This window comes from Pomacea canaliculata, linkage group LG3, assembly GCF_003073045.1.
Source record: "Pomacea canaliculata isolate SZHN2017 linkage group LG3, ASM307304v1, whole genome shotgun sequence".
Classification (NCBI taxonomy): domain Eukaryota; kingdom Metazoa; phylum Mollusca; class Gastropoda; order Architaenioglossa; family Ampullariidae; genus Pomacea; species Pomacea canaliculata.
Genome location: NC_037592.1, coordinates 33,372,605 through 33,392,277, shown reverse-complemented (window position 1 = coordinate 33,392,277; position 19,673 = coordinate 33,372,605). Strand labels below are relative to the sequence as shown.

Below are 19,673 nucleotides of genomic sequence, written 5' to 3'. Positions count from 1 at the left end.
ACTGATGGTCTTGTAGTTCTGGCACTGCCTGCAGGTTCCCTTTCTTAGGGAGTGGGGATGATGAAGACTGAGCCCATTCTTTTGGCCATTTCTTTTCTTCCATATCTTTTGACACAGTGTGGTGAAGGCCTTGGTTGTTGCATCTCCTCCATGCTTCAGCAGCTCAGCAGGTACGTTGCCACACAGGTGACTTTCCTCCCTTCAGACTGTGCATAGCTTCTCTCACCTCTCATCAGTGAGACTGGCAGGTCTTCAGCCTCTCTTGTCCCAGTCTGGTGATGCTGGAGAATGCTGGTGTCTGGCTCGATCTTGGAGTTGACAAGTCTTGCAATATTCAGTCCAACGACTTAGTAAGCACGGCCGTTTTCACGTAAGGAAGCTGTCCGGCGCTGTCTTCGAGACGTGGCTGGTCGCTGCTGAGTCTGGTGAGGGCCTTCAGTATTTCATATGCCTTCTTGCTGTCTCCGTTTAGCAGCCTAAGTTTCCACGCTGCAACTGGACTTAACGATCCAATCTTCTTTTGCTCCTTCATCCTGAATGTTCTGATCTGTGGTGACAAGTCTGTACTTGTCTGCTGACGTCGGTTCTCGACCCCATCTCCCTTTCTTCAAGGCTCTCCTTTATCGTCGCAAAGCAAATCAAGGACTCGTGGTCACACCTTTCCTTGATGCAACAGGGTTGTTGCGCTTCCTTCTGCTGGTCCCAGCAACTTCGTCTGCAGCGAGAGAGTAGCACCACAAATCTTTGATACTCCAGCAAGGGCGCAGGTACCAGTCTATGAGATAGGGCGCGTCGCACATTATGGCTCCCCCACCTGGTCCTAAAGAAGAATCCTTCTAGAGTTCCGGATCTTTGAGTTCATCAAATTGATCGAATCGAGTATGCCTCTATATAATTGTTCGAACGTGCTATCAACTTTTCAGTTGAACACTGTAGCTAAGTGAAAGGCGAGGTTGTGAGTGGCTGCCTATTCAGGTACCAGAAAGGACCTGTTTGTGCTTGTTATTGCTTGATTTAAACCTGAGGCAGCAAGATAAGTCAATCTGGTGATGAACCAGTACCTTTCCGCGCCGAATGCATAGTACAAGTCTTCGACTTTGTTGCGGGTGAAGGTAAGTTGGCAAGGTGAGACGGTGACTGGAATCTAAGAGTCGCAGTAGGCCTCTTAGCGATTGTGTTGGAGGAGGCAAACACATGCCAGGAACAGTTCGCTGCCGCACATGTGATCTAGGGTTAAGGCAACGCGAGGGTGCCTGACGAAGCATTCCAGTCGCCCGGACAGCAAAATGTCCTTTCTTCGGAGTTGTGCTTAGATGAATGTTATGTCGCGCTCGTAGAATTCCTCAACCTCTTCATCGTTCGTGTTCCCGATGTCCTGGGGCGTATCACATAAAAATGGTAATGTGTTGTACGTCGAGCAAGAGAGATTCGATGGAGATAAGTCTGCTAGAGACTGGGGTGCAGCTGATGACAGTTCCAGCCACCTCTTCCTGACAATGAAAGGCGACACACGTTCATGCTTGATTGCGTCTCCGCTGAGACCAGAGCTTGTGGCCTTCATCTGTAGTTGACTCCCCGAAACAGTCCATCGGACTTCCGCAAGTCCCACTATGTCCCAGCGGTAACGCTGTAACTCGTGTGTGAGTTCTTTTCACTTTGCCGCATTGAAAGAGTTGTGCGAACATTCCATGTTCCAATAGTAGTTCCTTGTGTAGGCAGCTTGATTGTAGACTTGGGTGTAGACTTGGTTCCAGTAGCACACTTGTCGCCCCCTCCCTGGAGACCACCAGAGGGGTGCACTACAACTACACTTCTCTACAATTACATTTTCTTAGATAAAGGTTAAAAACTAATGCTCATTCAAAAACTGAGCAACACTCTATAAATAATAATGTTAAACAAATCCGAAATATACATACTTTTTTAACTAAATTGGAAAAAAAGAAAAAACACACCTGTATATTTTTTGTCATGGACAGTCCTAGTTCCTGGGTAAATGCAGTATTAGATGGTGTCCTCTGAGTTGTTCCTCCTTTTGCATCTACTGCCCAAGCAGTTGTAAATTTGACAATGCCTGCAAAATGTCCCACCAGTAAATAATATGATTATCAATCAAAATATGTCTTTCGGGTAAGACACACAATTTCAAAATTGAGGACAAACCTTAGCAATCGGCGACTGTAATTAAGTTATATAGGATGAGTGTTCACAAGTTCTTTTGGAAAATCTTGAAATACTTCCATTCTGTAAAGCATATTACATGTATCAAGAAATTTGTGAATGTAGCTGAGGCCATTCATTTTTCCCCATACACACAGAGCCTACATATGTTTAAAGCATTTGAAATAGCTAACCTAAAGTGTTTTGAATGGCTGCTACAGTCCTGTTTCCTTCAGAGTCATCATATGCACTCTCTACTCCAGATTCTGATGCAACAGCTGCCAGAAGATTGTAGGTGTAGTGGAATACATTGGTGTACCTCTCCACCCATGACAGAGTTACATCTCCCTCGCTGTGCTGCCAGGTGAAGGATGTGACCTGTGCTGCAGAGGTCACACGCAAAACTGAGGAGGCTATGATACTGATCTGGGAAGATGAATCGTAAAGAAAAAGCCTCCGGCAAGATTTATGGTTTCCAGCTCTGTCCAGCGCAGACAGGACAATGGCATACATTCCAGGGCTTGTTACAGAAAAGCTGGCACTTCCCTAAAAGATCAGAAAGGCATGACCTCACATATATTAAGAGCAAGGCAACACAACCAACGATAAAGACATGAATTTGCATGTGCATCTTTTTTCTCAATAGATTTGTTGTTGACTTCCAGCTGTAATAAAGAGCACAAAAGTAAGGAGACCCAAAATTTATAATTGGACGTTACATTTCCATCTATCCCATCCTTTGTAAACACAGGAGAATGATTGTAATGTTTTGTAGGTCTGACATTGTGAAATTCTAAAATTTTATAGAAATAATGATCTGGGAAGATGAATATCTCTAAACACGAAATGCAATGAAATATTTTGATTCTTCTTGCAACATTTTAAGGGGAAGAAACTCTGTGATAGCTTTCTATGTGACATTTTTGTTATTTGTACCTTTCAAAATGTAATGTTATGCAACAGAAGCACTACTGGAAAGCAAAACAAAGTAACCTATAACACAAAATGCATGAAACTGATTTGGCAGATATCGCCAAAAAATAAAGTTTTAACAACTAAACTAATGTGCATCACTCCCAGTCAGGGAGGCAGGAGCTGCTTGCTAGCTATTTATACCAATAACTGGATGCTCTCTTACTCGCTCTAGGGTCACAGCACTTGCATAGCTGGCAAAAGTGTAGGATGGTGAGTGCAGAGTGGAGGGAAACAAATGCTTCTGCCAGCTTTCAAGAATCTTTGTCAAGTAGACAAAGAATTTCCCAGAAAAAGAAAAAAAGCTAAAATATAATGTATATTGCTTCCCTTATAAAAGCAATACTCACAGATCCAGTACTGTTGACAGCGCCTTGAGTAGTAAGAGTTTTGTGCTGGAGTGCAGTTCCTATATAATCCAGCTCATACACTTGGTATGTCATCTGGTTCACTCCAGCATCATCATCTTTCCAGCCACTCCAAAGAATATTTTGTGTGCTCTAAATTATGGGAAAATAATTCTGCATGATACTGGTGTTAGATTTTTAGCACCTTCTCCATTTGAGAACTCAAAACATTCTAAAAGAAAACATTTTTGCTGATAATTATATTGTAAAACTTTAAGTGTTTTATTATTAAATGAAACAAATTATCAATTACAATAAAGTTTGCAGATAATATAAAAGACAATCAAAACACATTAATTTAGTGCATTTCACACTTGATATCTTTTAAATAAACTGAACAGATTTATAAAATAACATACCATGATATTAGTAAGATGTTAAAAAGATATTTTACAGGCCAAAAACATCTCAAGGTTCTCATCAAGAGAGTATTAGTTATTAGATGATGTGCATTTACACATCATGGCATAATAAACAAAAGCATATCTCTTGCCCTTGTTCTTTTTATCATTAAATGAAAAAGATATGCAATATAAAAGTTAAATACAATGTTGCAATTGTAACTCACAGATTTTGTTATATCTTTGACTGTTAACATGGAGTCTGTACATCCAGATTCTATTTTGCAATGATATGGAACGTTGGTGTCAAAATAAACCTAGAAAAAAAGAACAGAAGAATAGTTTTTTTACTCACATAAGGAAGCATTTGAAGGAAATGGAAGCAACCATAGAATGTTGAACAGAATTAGATGAAATTAACTACTCAGTGATATTTTCTTTTGTCCTTGTGATTAGTCACCTGCTGTCAGTGAGTAGATGGATGTACGATAAAAACAGTTAGTGTAAACTAACCAATGAATAGTTTATATTAGTCACTTTATTGCTTTGTTACAGAATATACCATTAAGTGCAGTATTATTTATACTTTATACAACAAAAGTTCTCACCTGGAACTGATGGGTTTTGGTGTTACCATTGAAATAATGTGTTTCTATGATGCTTGTCTCTTTGTTTTCAACCTTGACAAAACCTCCCACATCTGCATGGAAGGAAAATTCTAGCCTGAAATGAAGCAATCAGACAGTTTTACTCACAGAAAAACTATTAATAATCTAGCAGATGTATTTCTAATTGGCAAGTAGTGCAAGGGGTACAATTTAAGTCGGTGTCAACACATTTCACACAAGGCATTCAGTGAATGTTAGATATACCAAAATCACATTTTTATGCATTTTTATTCATTGAAGGTGTTATATATTGCAAAATAAGGACACTGTTCACACAGTCTCCAGGTAAAGAACAAAGTAAATGGCAAGAGGGAACAACTCCAATGGGTAATGAAAAAGCATCATTACTGTCACTGTTCCTTTTCTCCGCTGGAAATGTTGAAGCCATTAATACTTAATACATGAATCTGGTGACCTTTGTTTTGAATAAAAACCTCACTGTAAAACTTTAATTAACTATTGTATAAAAAACTTACGTGACTTATCATTGCTTCTTACAACAGTCCCAAGTACTTTTCATAGACCATTCATGAAGAGAAAAGGTAATCAAGAAACTACTGATTCATTGTTAGTGGAAGGCTGACTCTTCCCATCTGTCTTTCACCAGATATAGTGTGTTACTTACCTGGCACAGAAGGTACCTTGATCACCTTGGAGGTTCTCCCCACTTTGCCTACAATGACAAACCACCACCGCGCCACGACTCTTGGCCTTTTTAGGCTTGTTTCGTCTCCTTAGCGCGCCCCAAAGTTTTGCAAGATCTCGGCCTTTTAAGGCTGCATCCTAACAGAAGCAGCCACATCAGCGACCCAGACAGAGCCAGCAGACCCAGCCAGCTAGGCAACGCCTCAACGCCCTTCCAGCTATGCCTTCACTCTACTCGCAGACCGTCACCGGCGACAGCGACTAAACCCCAGTCACCAGACCACCAGGCGACTTCATAGCGCTCTCAGAAATGGGAGACAGATGCCACATACAGAGAAAGAATAGTGTGCCCTAGACGAGAGCTGAAACTTGCACACCCAGCCTTCACTGTATTGCTGAGAGGCGCTAACTGTTGCACCACCGGACCGCCCTAGGGAAATGAAGGAGGGATAGAGATAAGCCCCCAGACATTTCATGTGCAGACAAATTAATAATATAAGGAATGCCTTTCGGTGACTTCTCGCGGAACGACATATGGCACCCAGTCCTGACAAAAACCCCTGCGCAACTCAATTTTCCAGACTCCGTCACATTTCGCTATTCGACAAAGCTAAAATCATAAATATCGCAGTCCTGCCCAAACTGTGGTATTTAACATCAGCATTATCAATACCAGATCATTACATTAAAGAAATAGAAAGAGCCATCGTCCGTTTTGTCTGGAACGATGGCAACGAACCAATAAACCGCAAGACCCTCTGCCTGCACCCCCGACAAGGAGGGATAGGCTTGCTGAACATCTCCTCCAAGACAGAAAGCCTAATCCTATCCCAGGTGACAGGACTGTTCCGAAACGACGAATTGGACTGGACGCACTTTGGCCACCTGTACATAGGGTTAGACCTGAGGATGAGGTTCAGCAACTACCCCTTCACAAGCAAGCACCCATACAGCCCTGAAGACATGCCCCACTTCAACCAGACCTGAAGCACAGCCATCAACAACTTTCTCGTGGCAGACCCCAAATCCACCCTGAACTCAGACACAAAAGCAAAGACCTTATGCCAAGCACTTGTAACTAAACACACTAAACCCCCATGAGTACTCCGGACTTTTCCACAAATAAATTTTGCAGACAACGTCAAACAAGTCAGCAACAAATACCTGGAGCCAAGCATCCTAGACACGTCCTCCAAAACAGCACACGACGTCCTCCCAGTCGCATGCACTCTATACCTCAGAAACATAACGAAACAAAAGATGTGCGCTTTCTGCCACAACGAAAGCGAGACAACAGAGCACATCCTTTTCCACTGCACACACATAAAGCAAACACGAACGCAACTGTTGACACTGGTGAACAACCTCGCAAACCCAATCCCCACACCAGATTGCATACGCTTCAACACCCTCCCAGCCACCCTATCAACAGCAGCTCAAACAGAAGCAGTCATCGTTCTCGCAGAATCCAAACAGGCAATATGGCAACATAGGAACAAGGCACGCCTCCACAAATTCTAGCACCATCTCAGAAGACAAAGACACCTTGCCAGGGGAGCGCTACCATAAGCTTTGGGGAAACCTCTGTGAGTTACAGCGGCAGCTGTGCGAGAAGGGACAATCCCTCCCTCTCGCACGTTGAAAGGAAATATCTCCTCCACCTCGCCAAGAAACAAGACCCCACGAACAACTGGTGTTGTGAAACAAACAATTTTTGAATACTTGTGAATATCTGTAAATATTTTATACAAGTTTTGCTTTTAATTTTTAATAAACAAATGTAGTGAGTTTTAAATTGTATTTACTGACCAGTCACCATGCTGAAAAGGCACTGTAAGAGAGCCAGAATACTCCGCTGGGTGCATGGTTGCACTGCAGGTGAACACTGCACGGTTGGGGTCATCACGACTAGAGCCTCCACAAGTGCGTTCATAAACCTGGCGTGTAGTACCTACACAGGAAAACATTCATGGGGATCAAATCTCTGAAAGAGATGTTAACTTATTAGCATTATTTTAACAAAATATTTTATCAGAAAGCTTCAGGAAATAGAAAAGATAAATTTGACAGGACAAACAAAAACAAAGTTTTGAGATAACCAAAAGCTGACAGAGCCTGGAAATGAGATAATTAGTTTATATTTTGTAAGTCTAAAACAAATAGAAAAATATAAAGTGTGCAGATCACTAATAAAGTAAAATGGCATAGCAAATATTCAAGTACAAAGGAACATTAAATCCACAACTCACATCTATTAAGCATAAAAGAGACAAAATTACACTTCAAAACCTATTAAAAACATAAATTTATAAATGTCTAGTTCTATTCAATAATGAACTCATCCTACCCCTGTTTAAGATCAGTTGTGTCTTTCCTCCAGTGACTCCAATCTTAGCATCTGGGATGTAGGCATGATAGCTAGGTAAGGTTGGATGAAACTGGCCATCCCATCGGTAGAAGATGTTTGCAGGAGTTACAATATTTGTCCAGACTTCATTCTGAGCAGCAGATGGTCCTCCATTTATATCTAATGGTGCAGTTGCAATAGAGCCATCTACAGCAGTTAGCTTTAGCTCATTGTAGACAATGTCAGCTTTAGACACAACTGTAAAAGATGTTTTTAAGTTCTTATAATGTTTATTTTATTTTTTTATTTAAGTGATTCTCTACATTACCCTTTTACCTTCCCCCATTAACACATTCTCTTTTCTTACTTTGAATGAGTATGTAATTTCTAATACATTTTTCAGCCTGTTTGTCAGTTTTTTTTTAAAATGTATAAACATTTACAATTGAAGTTAAGCGCCAGAAAATATCCACCTCATGATCTCCAAAGTCTGATACATGAAATATGTTTGTTTGATTAAGAAGAAAATGTTATCATCTCCTGAAGATTTTGATGATGATCATTTTTTTTCAGGTAGGTCAGTAGAATAAAGGAGCGGAATAATCTTTGACAACCATTACTAAGTAAGCATGCACCATGTCCTGAGGGAAAATTCATTAGTCAATGATGAGTTCTGAAATCATGTTTCAAAATCAATGCCATGTCGATACACATATATAACAACCGAAGCATCACATAGACACTGTCTTAATACGGCACAGGTGTGTACCTCCACATTCCTAACCCTTGATTAAAAAAATAAGCAGGTGTTCTACTTAGATGGCAAGCCTGTCACTATCTCAAAGACATAGGTTACAATTCTGTTACCCTTTCACACATACTTTCCTATTTTTCAAAATATGGCTATTGTTCATTCTATTTCTTTGGCCTCAGTTTTTGGAATGCCCTGTTTCTCTATGCAGCAAGGCGCTACATGCTTTCTGCTCTGGACTTAAAACTTAGTTTTTTCGCTGACACGTACTACTTGATCAGGTCAACCATGATTTACCTTTCTCCCCATACTCCAGATCTGCATTTCTTCATGTTCTCGGCAATGTTCGCTATGAATGCGTGTACGTAATAGTATGTATCTTTTTGATTGTGATGTCTGTCTTCATCATACAATCTCCCCTCTCCTGCCCTGGGTCTTTTGTACAGCACATCTAACTCTCTGTGTATTATACTAGATGAGCTAACTAACTGTTTTGACAGTGGATTCCTCCAAAGCCAGATGAACAAGTGCAACTGCTAGAGAGTTCTGTGGAGCAGCTGCCTGGGAAACAGCGTGTACTGTCAGAGCGCCATGAACATGCCTCTGAAAAAAAAAGTAAGCATTACCATAAGAGTAGTAATAAATGTTTTAAAAAAAAAACTTTTTTCTACAACAGCAATGTTTTACGATTTTTTGTTCACTACTATTTTATTTTCAGAAATGGAATTATGAAAAAGTCATATTTTTCAGAAACAGGCAATATGGAAACATAGGAACAAGGCACGCCTCCACAAATTGTAACACCATCTCAGAAGACAAAGACACCTTGCCAGCGGAGCGCTATCACGAGCGTTTGGGAAACCTCATGCGAGTTACAGCGGCAGCTGTGCGAGGAGGGACAACCCCTCCTCCTCCTTATCCATATATACTGTTTGTTGCCTAATTCCTCTTTGTCTTTCTTATGTTTGTCTTTTATTACATGTCTGTATAGTTGTTTCTTTTTCCTTCCACGGTATTCGGTTGTTGTCTCCTACTTGAGCATGCTCCTTCGTGACAAAAATCGTGCGCTAAATAAATCACATGTTTTTATTATTATTATTAAAGCATGCCTGGCCTTGTTGATGCGGCTTTTGATGTCATCGTCCTCTCCACCATCCTTGTTGATGATGCTCCCCAGATACGTCAAGCGGCTTGTTTCCAGGATGTTCTGTCCTTGAAGTTGGAATGGGAGTTTCTGTTTGTTGTTGTTGATTCTCCTCACTTCGGTCTTCTTTCTGTTGACCTGTAAGCCGGTCTTCTCCGCTTCCTCTGCTAGCTTACTCAGTTTGGTTTGTGAATGTTGCTGCCGATGAGATAAGAGACTAATGTCATCTGCAAAGTCCAGTCCTCTAGCTGATCCGTGAAGGTCCAGTGTGTTGTTGTCTTCGGTTGTCTTGCGCATAATACAGTCTATGACCGTCAGGAAGATTGTTGGTAACAATATGCAACCCACTCTTATGCTGGTCTTCATTACAAAAGGTTTAGTGAGTTTACCGTTGTGAATAACTTGGCAGGACGAGTCTTCGTACAACCCCTGAATAATGTTTATGAGTTTAGGTGGAATACAATAGTGGATCATCAGCCTCCAGACGACGTCCCTGTCTACACTGTCGGATGCCTTGTCAAAGTCCAGACAAATTATATAGAGGGAGGACTACCACTCAGTCGACTGCTCAATGATGATACGGTGGGCATAGCGATGTGGTCAGTGCATGACCTATCCTGGGATAACCCTGCTTGTTCTGGCCATCTGTCTCTTGTCTAGTGCCTTCTTCAGTCTCTGTAGAATTACCTTTGATGGGACTTTACTGGGGATGGACTGCAGCATGATCCCCCGCCAATTTTTGCACTGAGAGAGGTCTCCATTCTTCGGTAACTTGACCAGGTGGCATAGTTTTCAGTCTGTGGGTACTAGCTCTTGTTCCCAGATCTTGTGTAAAAGGGGCTGTGAAATTGCTGCTGAAATTTCTGGATCTGCCTTTAATGCTTCTGGGAGTATGCCATCCGGGCCTGCTGCTTTGCCACTTTTCATGCTTTTAATAGCTTTGATGATTTCCGTCAGTGGGAGGGCTCGTGTTGACGTGAAGTTGTTCAGTTGCTGGTAGTACGTCAGATAAAGCTGGTGTTCGAGGGCGATTCAGTATCTCTTTGAAGTGTTCCATCCAGGGGTCTCTTTGTCCTGCATCTTTTGTTATGGTCTTGCCGTCTTTGTCTTTCACTGGCTTGTTTGGGTTAATGTTCCTGACAGAGTTCACGTTATTTTGTATAGTCTCTTAATGTTTACCTGTATATCTGCTGTCTCTGCTTCCTTTGTCAGTTCATGGGTGAAGCGTCTCTTGTCCTCCCTGACAGACCTCTTCACTTGGCGGCTGGCTTCCCAATATTCAGCTCTAAGATCTTCCTTCTCTTGTTGATCTTGCCACTGGCTGAGCTTCTGTTTCAGTCCCTTTCTTGATTCAATATTAGCACGGGTCTCTGGGGTCATCCATTCCTTGTGTTTTCTTTCCCTCTTCCCTAGAACATCTGCACAGGTTGTGTCTTCCAAATGCTCTTGAGTGTTGACTAGTGTTCTTCCACTGATTCTTCTTTCAGCCCTGAAAGGGCCTCATACTATTCTTGACTTCACAATTATAAATTTCCCTTGTTTCCTTGTTATTGAGGCATTGAGTATTTGAACTTGTGGTGTGGTCTGTCTGCTGAATCAATGAAGGACTTTAGCTTAATCTTGAAGACTGCCACTAGGAGCTGTTGCTCTTAAGCAACATCGGCACCTATTCTCACTCGGACATCGTTAAGACTCTTTCTCCACTTTCGAGCAACTGTTATATTGTCAATCTGGTTTTCCGTCTGGCCATCAGGGGAAGTCCAAGTTGTCTTGTGTTTATTTTTGTGTGGGAACACAATACCACCTGTGGCGTGGTCATTGAAAGTGCAGAAGTCTGTGAAGAGCTCCCCATTTTCATTGCAGTTCCCTGTTGGCGCTATCATCTCCCCCTTTGGCATTTAGGTTTCCCATAATGATCTTCAGATCTCTTCTTGGTATGCGGTCAAGCAGAGACTGCAGGGAGTTGTAGAAGTCTTTTTTTTTTCCTCTTCATTGGCTGAATTTGTTGGTTCATAGCATTGGATGATGGTGATCTTCCTTCTTTTAGCGTTGAATCTTGCTGACATGAACCGCGGGGGGACTGGTTCCCAGGCCTCTGTGACATCAGCAGTGTTACTCCCTGGGTATGATCGTGGTCCATGTCTTTGTGGCCAGAGTAAATAATGGTTTCTCCTGATCTTAGTCTGGTCTGGCCACTTCCATTCCATCTGGTTTCGTATAACCCAAGAACCCTGATGTTGTATTTTCTCATTTCGCTTGCCACTTGAGCTGACTTGCCATTTTTATAGAGGATTCTGATGTTCCAGGTCCCTATCCTGATTCTTGTATTGGTCGTCAAATGATGAGTTGGCGAGCTTGCTTCCCTTAGGCTTTCACCGGCATGCGTCATAAGCTCTTCTAGAGAGGAATCTTACCGACCAGGCCCTTGTTGTGGTACTGTTGCGGTTTCTGTAACATCTTTTTTTTTTACATGAGTTGGTTGTTAGACCGAAGCAAAACCCACAACCTGGAGGGCCGGGGCGCAACATTTTAGTCTGGCCTCTTCCCTGACAGACCTGTTCGGCTTGGTTAGACCTGTCAGGAGCACAAGGCTCCTGCCGACATAGCTCTGCGGATCGACAAGGCGAGCAAGCCGCCACACCACTGCAAGGTACGTTGCACCAACTGGTGGTGGCTAGGTATTTAGAGACAAAGCCAATAAATTGGAATCAGAAAGATTAAACGCTAGAATACTTACGATTGCACGCTCTCCTGTCAGAAGATGGAACATAGGCTCGACAGCCCACCTGTTCCTGTACTGTCCCTTCACACCTGGAGCATATCTGGTTTGTACTGGTGGTGCAAGTCTCTAGGTTGCAGTTTGAAATGGCTGTGCACACTGCACACAGATGTTTAAAATGTTAAGATTGTCAACAGGAAATTTAGAAATACATATCTCACATGCAGGAAAGGGAAATTAACCTTTATTTGATGTCATATGTCCTGCTAATTAAATCAATTCTCTCATCATCTTAAGTATTCGTTCAACCCAGAACTTGTGATCTCTCTCTCTCACACACACACCAATAAGATAGCATTTATAAAAGATCACAAAGGTATGATTAGACATGCATATCTATGTTTGTGAATTGTAATTTTGCATATTTGATTTACTGGATCTGTAGGTTATAGGAACCCTATCCGATGGATTATGTGATTGCTTGTGTATATTTAGATGCAGCTGTACATACCACAATATTAAACAGGTAATGTTCCAACTACTATAGGTGTGTGAATGTATAGAAGGATGGAACTATAATGAACATACATTTTTAAATAATTTGTCATGTCCTTTGGTAAGAGAACATTCCTGATGAAACTGAGGGTTAAAGTCTATGAAAATGCTCATTTGCCTATAGATTGCTGTTGATCATGCTGTTTTGTATTGTAAATATGCCAGTATATTCTCCCCCCATGTCATGATGACCATGAGTCATTGTCATTAAAGATGTCATGTCACCAATAAGTACCAAAATTTTATTCCTTGTTCATTCATTAATGAAAACTGCTAATTATCACTTTTGAAAAGAAAACTTAGACTAAATATACACTTGTGAGCTTTTATAGAGTAAGAAGTTTCCTACTTAAACAAATTGGTCCTCCGCTGTAAAATCCTGCCTTTGTGCATGTACAACTATTTGGACTGTCACAGGAACCTTCTGGGTAGTACTGGATGGTACCATCAGCATAAATGATGTGTGAGTTGTCTATGCGAGCTTTACAAGCTCCATTTAGATTTGTAAGACCATTGCATAAAGCTGAAATATAAATAAATCAAACACAAGCTACACTGTTCACAGGCAAAAAAATTAGATTACATGTACTTGCATATATAATACAGTGTATAACTGAAGCTATTGTCAAACATCCACCCACAGTTTTTTTTTTAATTATTCTGTCAGATTTATTTTTCACTTTTATATTCCACAGTGTATGATCCAAGTTTATTACTGTCAAAAGTGCATTTGTTGTTTGTTTTTTGTGTGTGTTACAGTGCGAGCATTAGTATGTGAATGTAGTATACATGAATGAGTGTATAAGTGAATGAGAGAGCATGTGTATTTATAAATTACAATGTATACATTAGTATACCAAAGAGTTTTTGTGTTGGCATGTGCTCAGATGTGAACTGGTGCACATATGATATCCTTTATTTACCTTGTACATATATTAGGCTTTATAGCAATCTAAATTGCAGACCTCAGTTATTCTATCACTATCACAATACTTGCTTTTATAAACCATTAATAACTGTACCTAAAGGCTTCTAAAGTTATTAAAAATATGACATATTTTATAAGGCTCAAAATATGTTTCATGCTAAATATCTTACCATAATCACATGAATTCCCATCGTTACTGAACCAGCCTGATTCACATGCATAATATTCATGACGTAATGATCTGAATAACAGTCAATTAGGAGATATAAGAACCAGTATTTCTTATAGTACATTATAAATATATCTATAAAAGTACAAATATCTTGTAGGGTTTTTTTCTTATAGAACTTAAAAATCATTGTGCAACATACTATACAGTTACTTTACCTCAAAGTTATAAAAAAATAAATATATAAGTCACACAGGTAAATAGCTTTTGAAAGACACCTTATGAAATGATACATTTAGAATTTACCATGACTGTTGTGATAATAAACTTTTTTTGACTAACTAAAGTAGCCTTTACGTACCTGTTTTCAGCTAGACACGTCAAGTCAAATTCATATATTTAGCTGATATTGGAAAACTTAATCGGTTCTGTTTCACTGTTTTCGGGATTTTCAAGGTCTGTCATAAAATTATCTCAGTGCACAGAAGAAAAATCTTAGTTTAGAATCTACAGCGTTCTGAGAGTTCTGTCCCTTCGCTTCAAAGGCTGAGGGGATCGGCTCTCCTTTATTTTTTTATACTTTGTGATCGTACTTCGATTTGGATAAAAGTGTTGTACCTTGATGTTTACGTGTGCTTCTGCTGCGTTTTCTTCCTTTTCTGGTTTGCAACAGGACGGTATATATAACGTATATAATGTTATTTTCAGTGCAAACTGTTTGGATCTATTGGCTGGATTTCACTCCGTCTGCTTCACTCGCTTTCGGCAGCGACCTTGAGCTATATTGATTAAACTGAAGTGATGATCACCTTTTCTGCAGTTTCGTGTGATAACATTTCTCCACATTCTCAAGATTACTCAATGTCGTCCCAGTATTCTCCTGATGTTACTAACCTTATTCTTGGAGTATAGTTACCGTTAAATCCACAGTGATCTCCCTTTACTGCTGGCAGGCAGCGAGTCCTCGCATTGTTCTACATCTTTGTTACTATTCTGATCTTGTTCTACATCTTCGTTAATATTCTGTGATCTTGTTCTACATCTTTGTTAATATTCTGTGATCTTGTTCTACATCTTTGTTACTATTTTATGATCTTGTTCTACATCTTTATTGTAACTATTTTGTAAAATCTCGGCCAAAGGCTAACTCTGCGCTTTATAAATTCCTATACTTATTATTATTAATCAAAACTGTCATCTTAGCGTCTCACCTGTAAGCATCGAAAATAATCCAAGTTGAGTACCTCTGTTGTGTGTAATAAACTTGTAGTACTACATGATTTCTGTAAAGAAAAAAAAAAACCGAGAAGATAATTACGTACATGACTAATATCAATGCCTTATATGCAATTCTAAAAGTAGCTTTAATGTTTTCCTGGTATATTTTTGTTACTATGGATGTGAACATGGGTGTGTATCTCTGTGTGTGAATGAATGTTTAAGTCAATGTGTGTGTGTGCGCGCGCGCGCGCGAGCAGCACTTAATCCCAAATTCACCACTCACTGCCAAGAGCTAATGGCCCTGCTGCATTGTAGGTTGGTTGTTAGTGTTAGACCGATCTGCAACCTACGCTTTGCCAACGGCATAGATATGTTAGCAGCCACTAACAAAGAACTTTAAGACCACACCAACAGACTGACAGTGCAAACGCATATGGAATTGAGACCAGCACTGAAAAGAGCAAAGTTACGGTCAATGGCAGCGGCAAAAGCAGAGATCTTTATATGAACGGGGTACAGCTGGAAGAGGTAAGCAGCTTCAATTAAGTAATTGGGAGCCACGTTCTCCAAGGACGGCAGCTCCACGCCAGATATCCGCATTAGGATCGCGACAGGATCTCACACAAAGAACATAGAACCAATGACTTTATACGAAACAAGATTGCCACATTGATAGGACACTAGGAACCTCTACTTTCAACAGTCAAGCGATGTAAGATGGTCTTCTTTGGCATGTGACCCGGCACAACACTCTCTAGCCTGTCACCAATACAGTGAAGGTTGGCTGCCCTGAGTTCATTTCTCGTCTCGGGCACGCTGTTCTTTCTCTGCAAGTGGCATCTGTTTACAGGGCTGGCCGCCCTCCGCCAAGGACGGTCCCAAGCCCGGCTGAAAAAGGAGGAGGGTTGGGCGTGGGGCCAGCACCCCCACCCCGTAAAACAAATCCTTGCTACCAAAACATCTGTAGTCGATGGCCTATGCCCCAGGAGGAGCGAAGGGCCTTAAAAAAAAAAAAATGCAGAACCGTACGTGTGTATGATTCCTACTAAAATCTGATCATAATAAGGTGACCAGACGTCCCGCATTTGGCGGGACAGTCCCGCTTTTGACCTCTTGTCCCGCCTGAATATCGGGCGGGACGCCCAATGTCCCGCTTTCTGGCTTTCTGGCAAGTCCATCCGGTTGTCTTTAAAAATCACTTTTTTCGGCGTTCTTTGACGGTGACGACACCATCATCGGCACGTGTCCCGCTTTCGCCCCCGAAACGTCTGGTCACCTTAGATCATAATTCTTTACACTTTGGTATTTTAAGCTATATGTATTTAAAGAAAATTCTAAGACCTAATGAAAACTTATTTTACCCTCTTAGTGCATTTAAAATAAAAGTGCGTTTTCATTATTTTTTTTAAAATTTATTTTATTTACATCTAGCCCTTGATCTAAATAAATAAATTTAAAAAAAAACACTACTAAAAACATTAACCAAAGAAGGGTTTTTTTCGGGGAGGGGGGGAACATTGACTTACAAACCTTAAATGTGATTAATATGATTTTACCGTTTATCTTAGTCTGAATGTTACTTAATTTCTTGTCATTTGACAGCCCCTTTAGACATTTTTAATGAGTTTTATTTCGTGGTAAGTGTTACTTTGTCGTTTAACATTTAACACTGAAAGCAGCATTTGCTGTGATGCTACCACCGTGTACGCTTTTGTTTTCATGGCCGCACTCACGCACTTCATTTTTTTCCCCCTCTAAATGCGTGCCTTTCACTGTCAGCATGAAGTCCTTCCCCAGAGTCGAGAATCTTCCTACACCTGGTGCTCTTGTAGCGGCGACGAGTGAGAAACGCTGTTCTCTAGCCTTGAAAGTATTAAACCGTATGCACTTTTAAACCTGAGGAACCTCAAACACAATGTGCTGAGGAAGCAGACGACAAAGAACGATTTGGAAAGCACGGATTATTCTCGTCAAATTTTGTCCGTTTACTTACGTACGATCAAAAAACTTACCACACTGTCTTGCACGCTTCCATAGTTGAACATGAAATTGCAAGAAGATACTCGGACCTCGAGAAATCAAATAGAAACGATTTCCTCACCATTCGGGCCGTGTGTGACGTCAGTACCGGTGGCATCATGACTGACCACAGCATGGCTGATACAAGTTGCCTAGAAAATACCGAATCTCTCAAGCCCAGGCGCAGATATGGAAATTAGTATACTGTCATGCTGTCAAATGCACATGACAACACAGTGACAACAAGTGTTCAACAGGTAATGTTCCAACTACTATAGGTGTGTGAATATTTTCCCAAAAGATTCAACGTTAAGAAGAAAATGGATCTACTTTGTGCGTGTGTGGAGAGTTGACTTCATTGCGCCTACACAGTACTCACTCGTATGCGAACACCATAATGTTACTGATGTAAACGCTGGAGAAAACCCATGCAGGAGTTTGAAGTACCCCAAAATCGTCTTCTTCCAGGGTCCGTGCCTACTATACAGAAGTATGTGTTCAACCATACAAAGTATCTGCACGAACACATGAAGTTTTTTTAATGTACCGTAAATTCCGGTCTCTTGAGCGCACCTGTATATAATAACCACATCCGCTAAAGTTTTAAAAAAATATCTTTTTTCACAAATAAGCCCCACTGGTTAATACAATCGCCACGGCCATGCCGCAAATATATACAACTTGAAATCGTAATCATTTCATCTCCTATTCGGCATGATGAGTGTGTGTGCATCAGCAACTAATCTGAATGCTTCCATTGTATGCGGCTTTGATTTAAAAATGTGAATAGTTAACACTGTAACTTGGAGCTCATCAAAAAAGTATCGAAATATGAAAATCCGCGAATAAGCCTCATCGCTGATTACTCCGCAGGGTTTAAAGCTTATAGTCAGAATGGTACTTTAAATTAACTTTTCAAGCTACAGTATTACAGCTGTGACCGCCGACACTATGTTTTTAGTAATGGTCACAAAGTCAACGAAACAGCATTCCTGAAAATATTTTTACGTTTCCTTCCAAAGTCTTTTTCTTACTGTTATTTACACCAACAACTTAAGGAAGTTTTACTGTAATTTAATCTTTTTTCATTCTTTTTTTCAAGTAGAACGACATCGATATTCTCCTTTGTACTAAGAGCGGAGGAAGTGGATAGCTCTATTGCTGCCCATTCACAACCAACTCATCCCACAATTGAAGAAAACTCCGTACAGGTACTTACCCATTTGGCTGTAGACCGGCCACAGTGCCAACACTCAGCACGACAGCAGCAAGAGCCAACCACCCGTGGTACTTGTTGCTGCCAGTCTCCATAGGACTGTTCAACGGTCTTCCTCAGATGACGACAGAGAGAGTGAGAGAGACAAGTGCCGTGGTTGTGTCCAAGCCAGTATCTGTTCTCAGTAGCTACTTGTTGTCTTCACGTCCACACAATGCGCCTCTCAACGGTTAGATATTTATACAACCAGTCCTGATTCTGAACCCGTTTGGACCTTGGTGTGGAGCGCCTTCCTTCAAACCTTTCTCTGACACTTTGTATATTTTTTACACCTTTTTTGTATATTGAGAACGGGATTTTCTGGTCCTCTGAATGATCAGAAAACACTGTTTCAGCCGTGATGGGTTTAAAAGTTACAATTAAGTCCTAGTATACTTTACAGTTTTTGTTTTGATTATTTACAAGTAAAACATCGAGACCAAGTTTTCATGTACATATTCTGATTAAACGCACAGTCACGAGTCAGAAGTGAAAGACGTAAGCTTCCATCACTGGTCACACACCTGTCACCACATCAGGTACACATCTGTGGCATTCACAGACTGACGAGACAGGTTCCTGATCGGTTCCAGAGTCTGAATAAGTCCAGCGTGTCTCACTGTATTGGTGTTGTCTCCTTGTTGTGACACCGCCACCAAGTCAACCAGTCTCACCTTCCTGGTCTGTTTTTCGCCCTCTTCACCCCAGTGGATCTTATCTACGTCCAGGATATTTTAAACCAGCAGAAACTGGCGCAGTGTGGTTACCCCAAGTCGTAATATGTAGTTCGACACACTTGAATGGTTAGTCAAGTCTTTGGACATGAGTGATCCCCCTCCCCCCCCCCAAAACCTGGCAAACAGTCAGCTATAGGGGACATCCATTTAGTGGTGCACTTGACCTATGAACTAATGACTGAGCTGGTACCGTTATTGGGGATTTAATGTAAGTTATCGAAATGAAATAGCATTCCTATAAAGAGACAGGTCTGTCTACAGCCAAAGCAACATGTTGGCTTAAGAACCAAATGAAGCTTTATTAGAAATTCTTGAGAATTATCATTTTAAAATTATAATAATTGTTCTCTTTGGCTGTGCAGCTGCTCTTAGTCTTGATATCAAGCATATAGGTTTTCTACGACTCTTAACGGGTCTTATATCAAAGAGGACAGACTATTACACCTCCAACTACCAATACCAGCCATCAACCTAAAGCTGACATTTATCACAGTTTTGGACTCGAATAAATAGCAGTCTTTTTTTTTAGAAAGAAAAATTTAATTTGTTTACTCAAAGCAAATAACAAGAATGAAAAGTTGAATCTTTCTCTTCGCAGTTAGTACATAATACTTATCTAGGTCTGTGTTGTCGAT

At 40.8% G+C, this 19,673-nt stretch overlaps 1 protein-coding gene across 1 annotated transcript in view; it reads right to left on the bottom strand.

Moving 5' to 3' along the window:
- The window catches only part of LOC112559633, a 33,635-nt gene extending 14,623 nt beyond the window's left edge, over positions 1–19,012 (bottom strand). The window contains exons 1-13 of the mRNA XM_025230969.1: positions 18,266–19,012; positions 15,018–15,089; positions 13,808–13,878; positions 13,059–13,232; positions 12,173–12,313; positions 8,781–8,894; positions 7,541–7,798; positions 7,003–7,144; positions 4,489–4,603; positions 4,108–4,197; positions 3,483–3,632; positions 2,355–2,706; positions 1,956–2,074 (exon numbers count right to left, since the gene is read on the bottom strand). Coding sequence (XP_025086754.1) covers positions 1,956–2,074; positions 2,355–2,706; positions 3,483–3,632; positions 4,108–4,197; positions 4,489–4,603; positions 7,003–7,144; positions 7,541–7,798; positions 8,781–8,894; positions 12,173–12,313; positions 13,059–13,232; positions 13,808–13,878; positions 15,018–15,089; positions 18,266–18,357 — 1,890 coding nt within the window. The 5' untranslated portion in view covers positions 18,358–19,012. The remainder of the gene's footprint in view (positions 1–1,955; positions 2,075–2,354; positions 2,707–3,482; positions 3,633–4,107; positions 4,198–4,488; positions 4,604–7,002; positions 7,145–7,540; positions 7,799–8,780; positions 8,895–12,172; positions 12,314–13,058; positions 13,233–13,807; positions 13,879–15,017; positions 15,090–18,265) is intronic.
- Between the last annotated feature and the right edge of the window lie 661 nt (positions 19,013–19,673).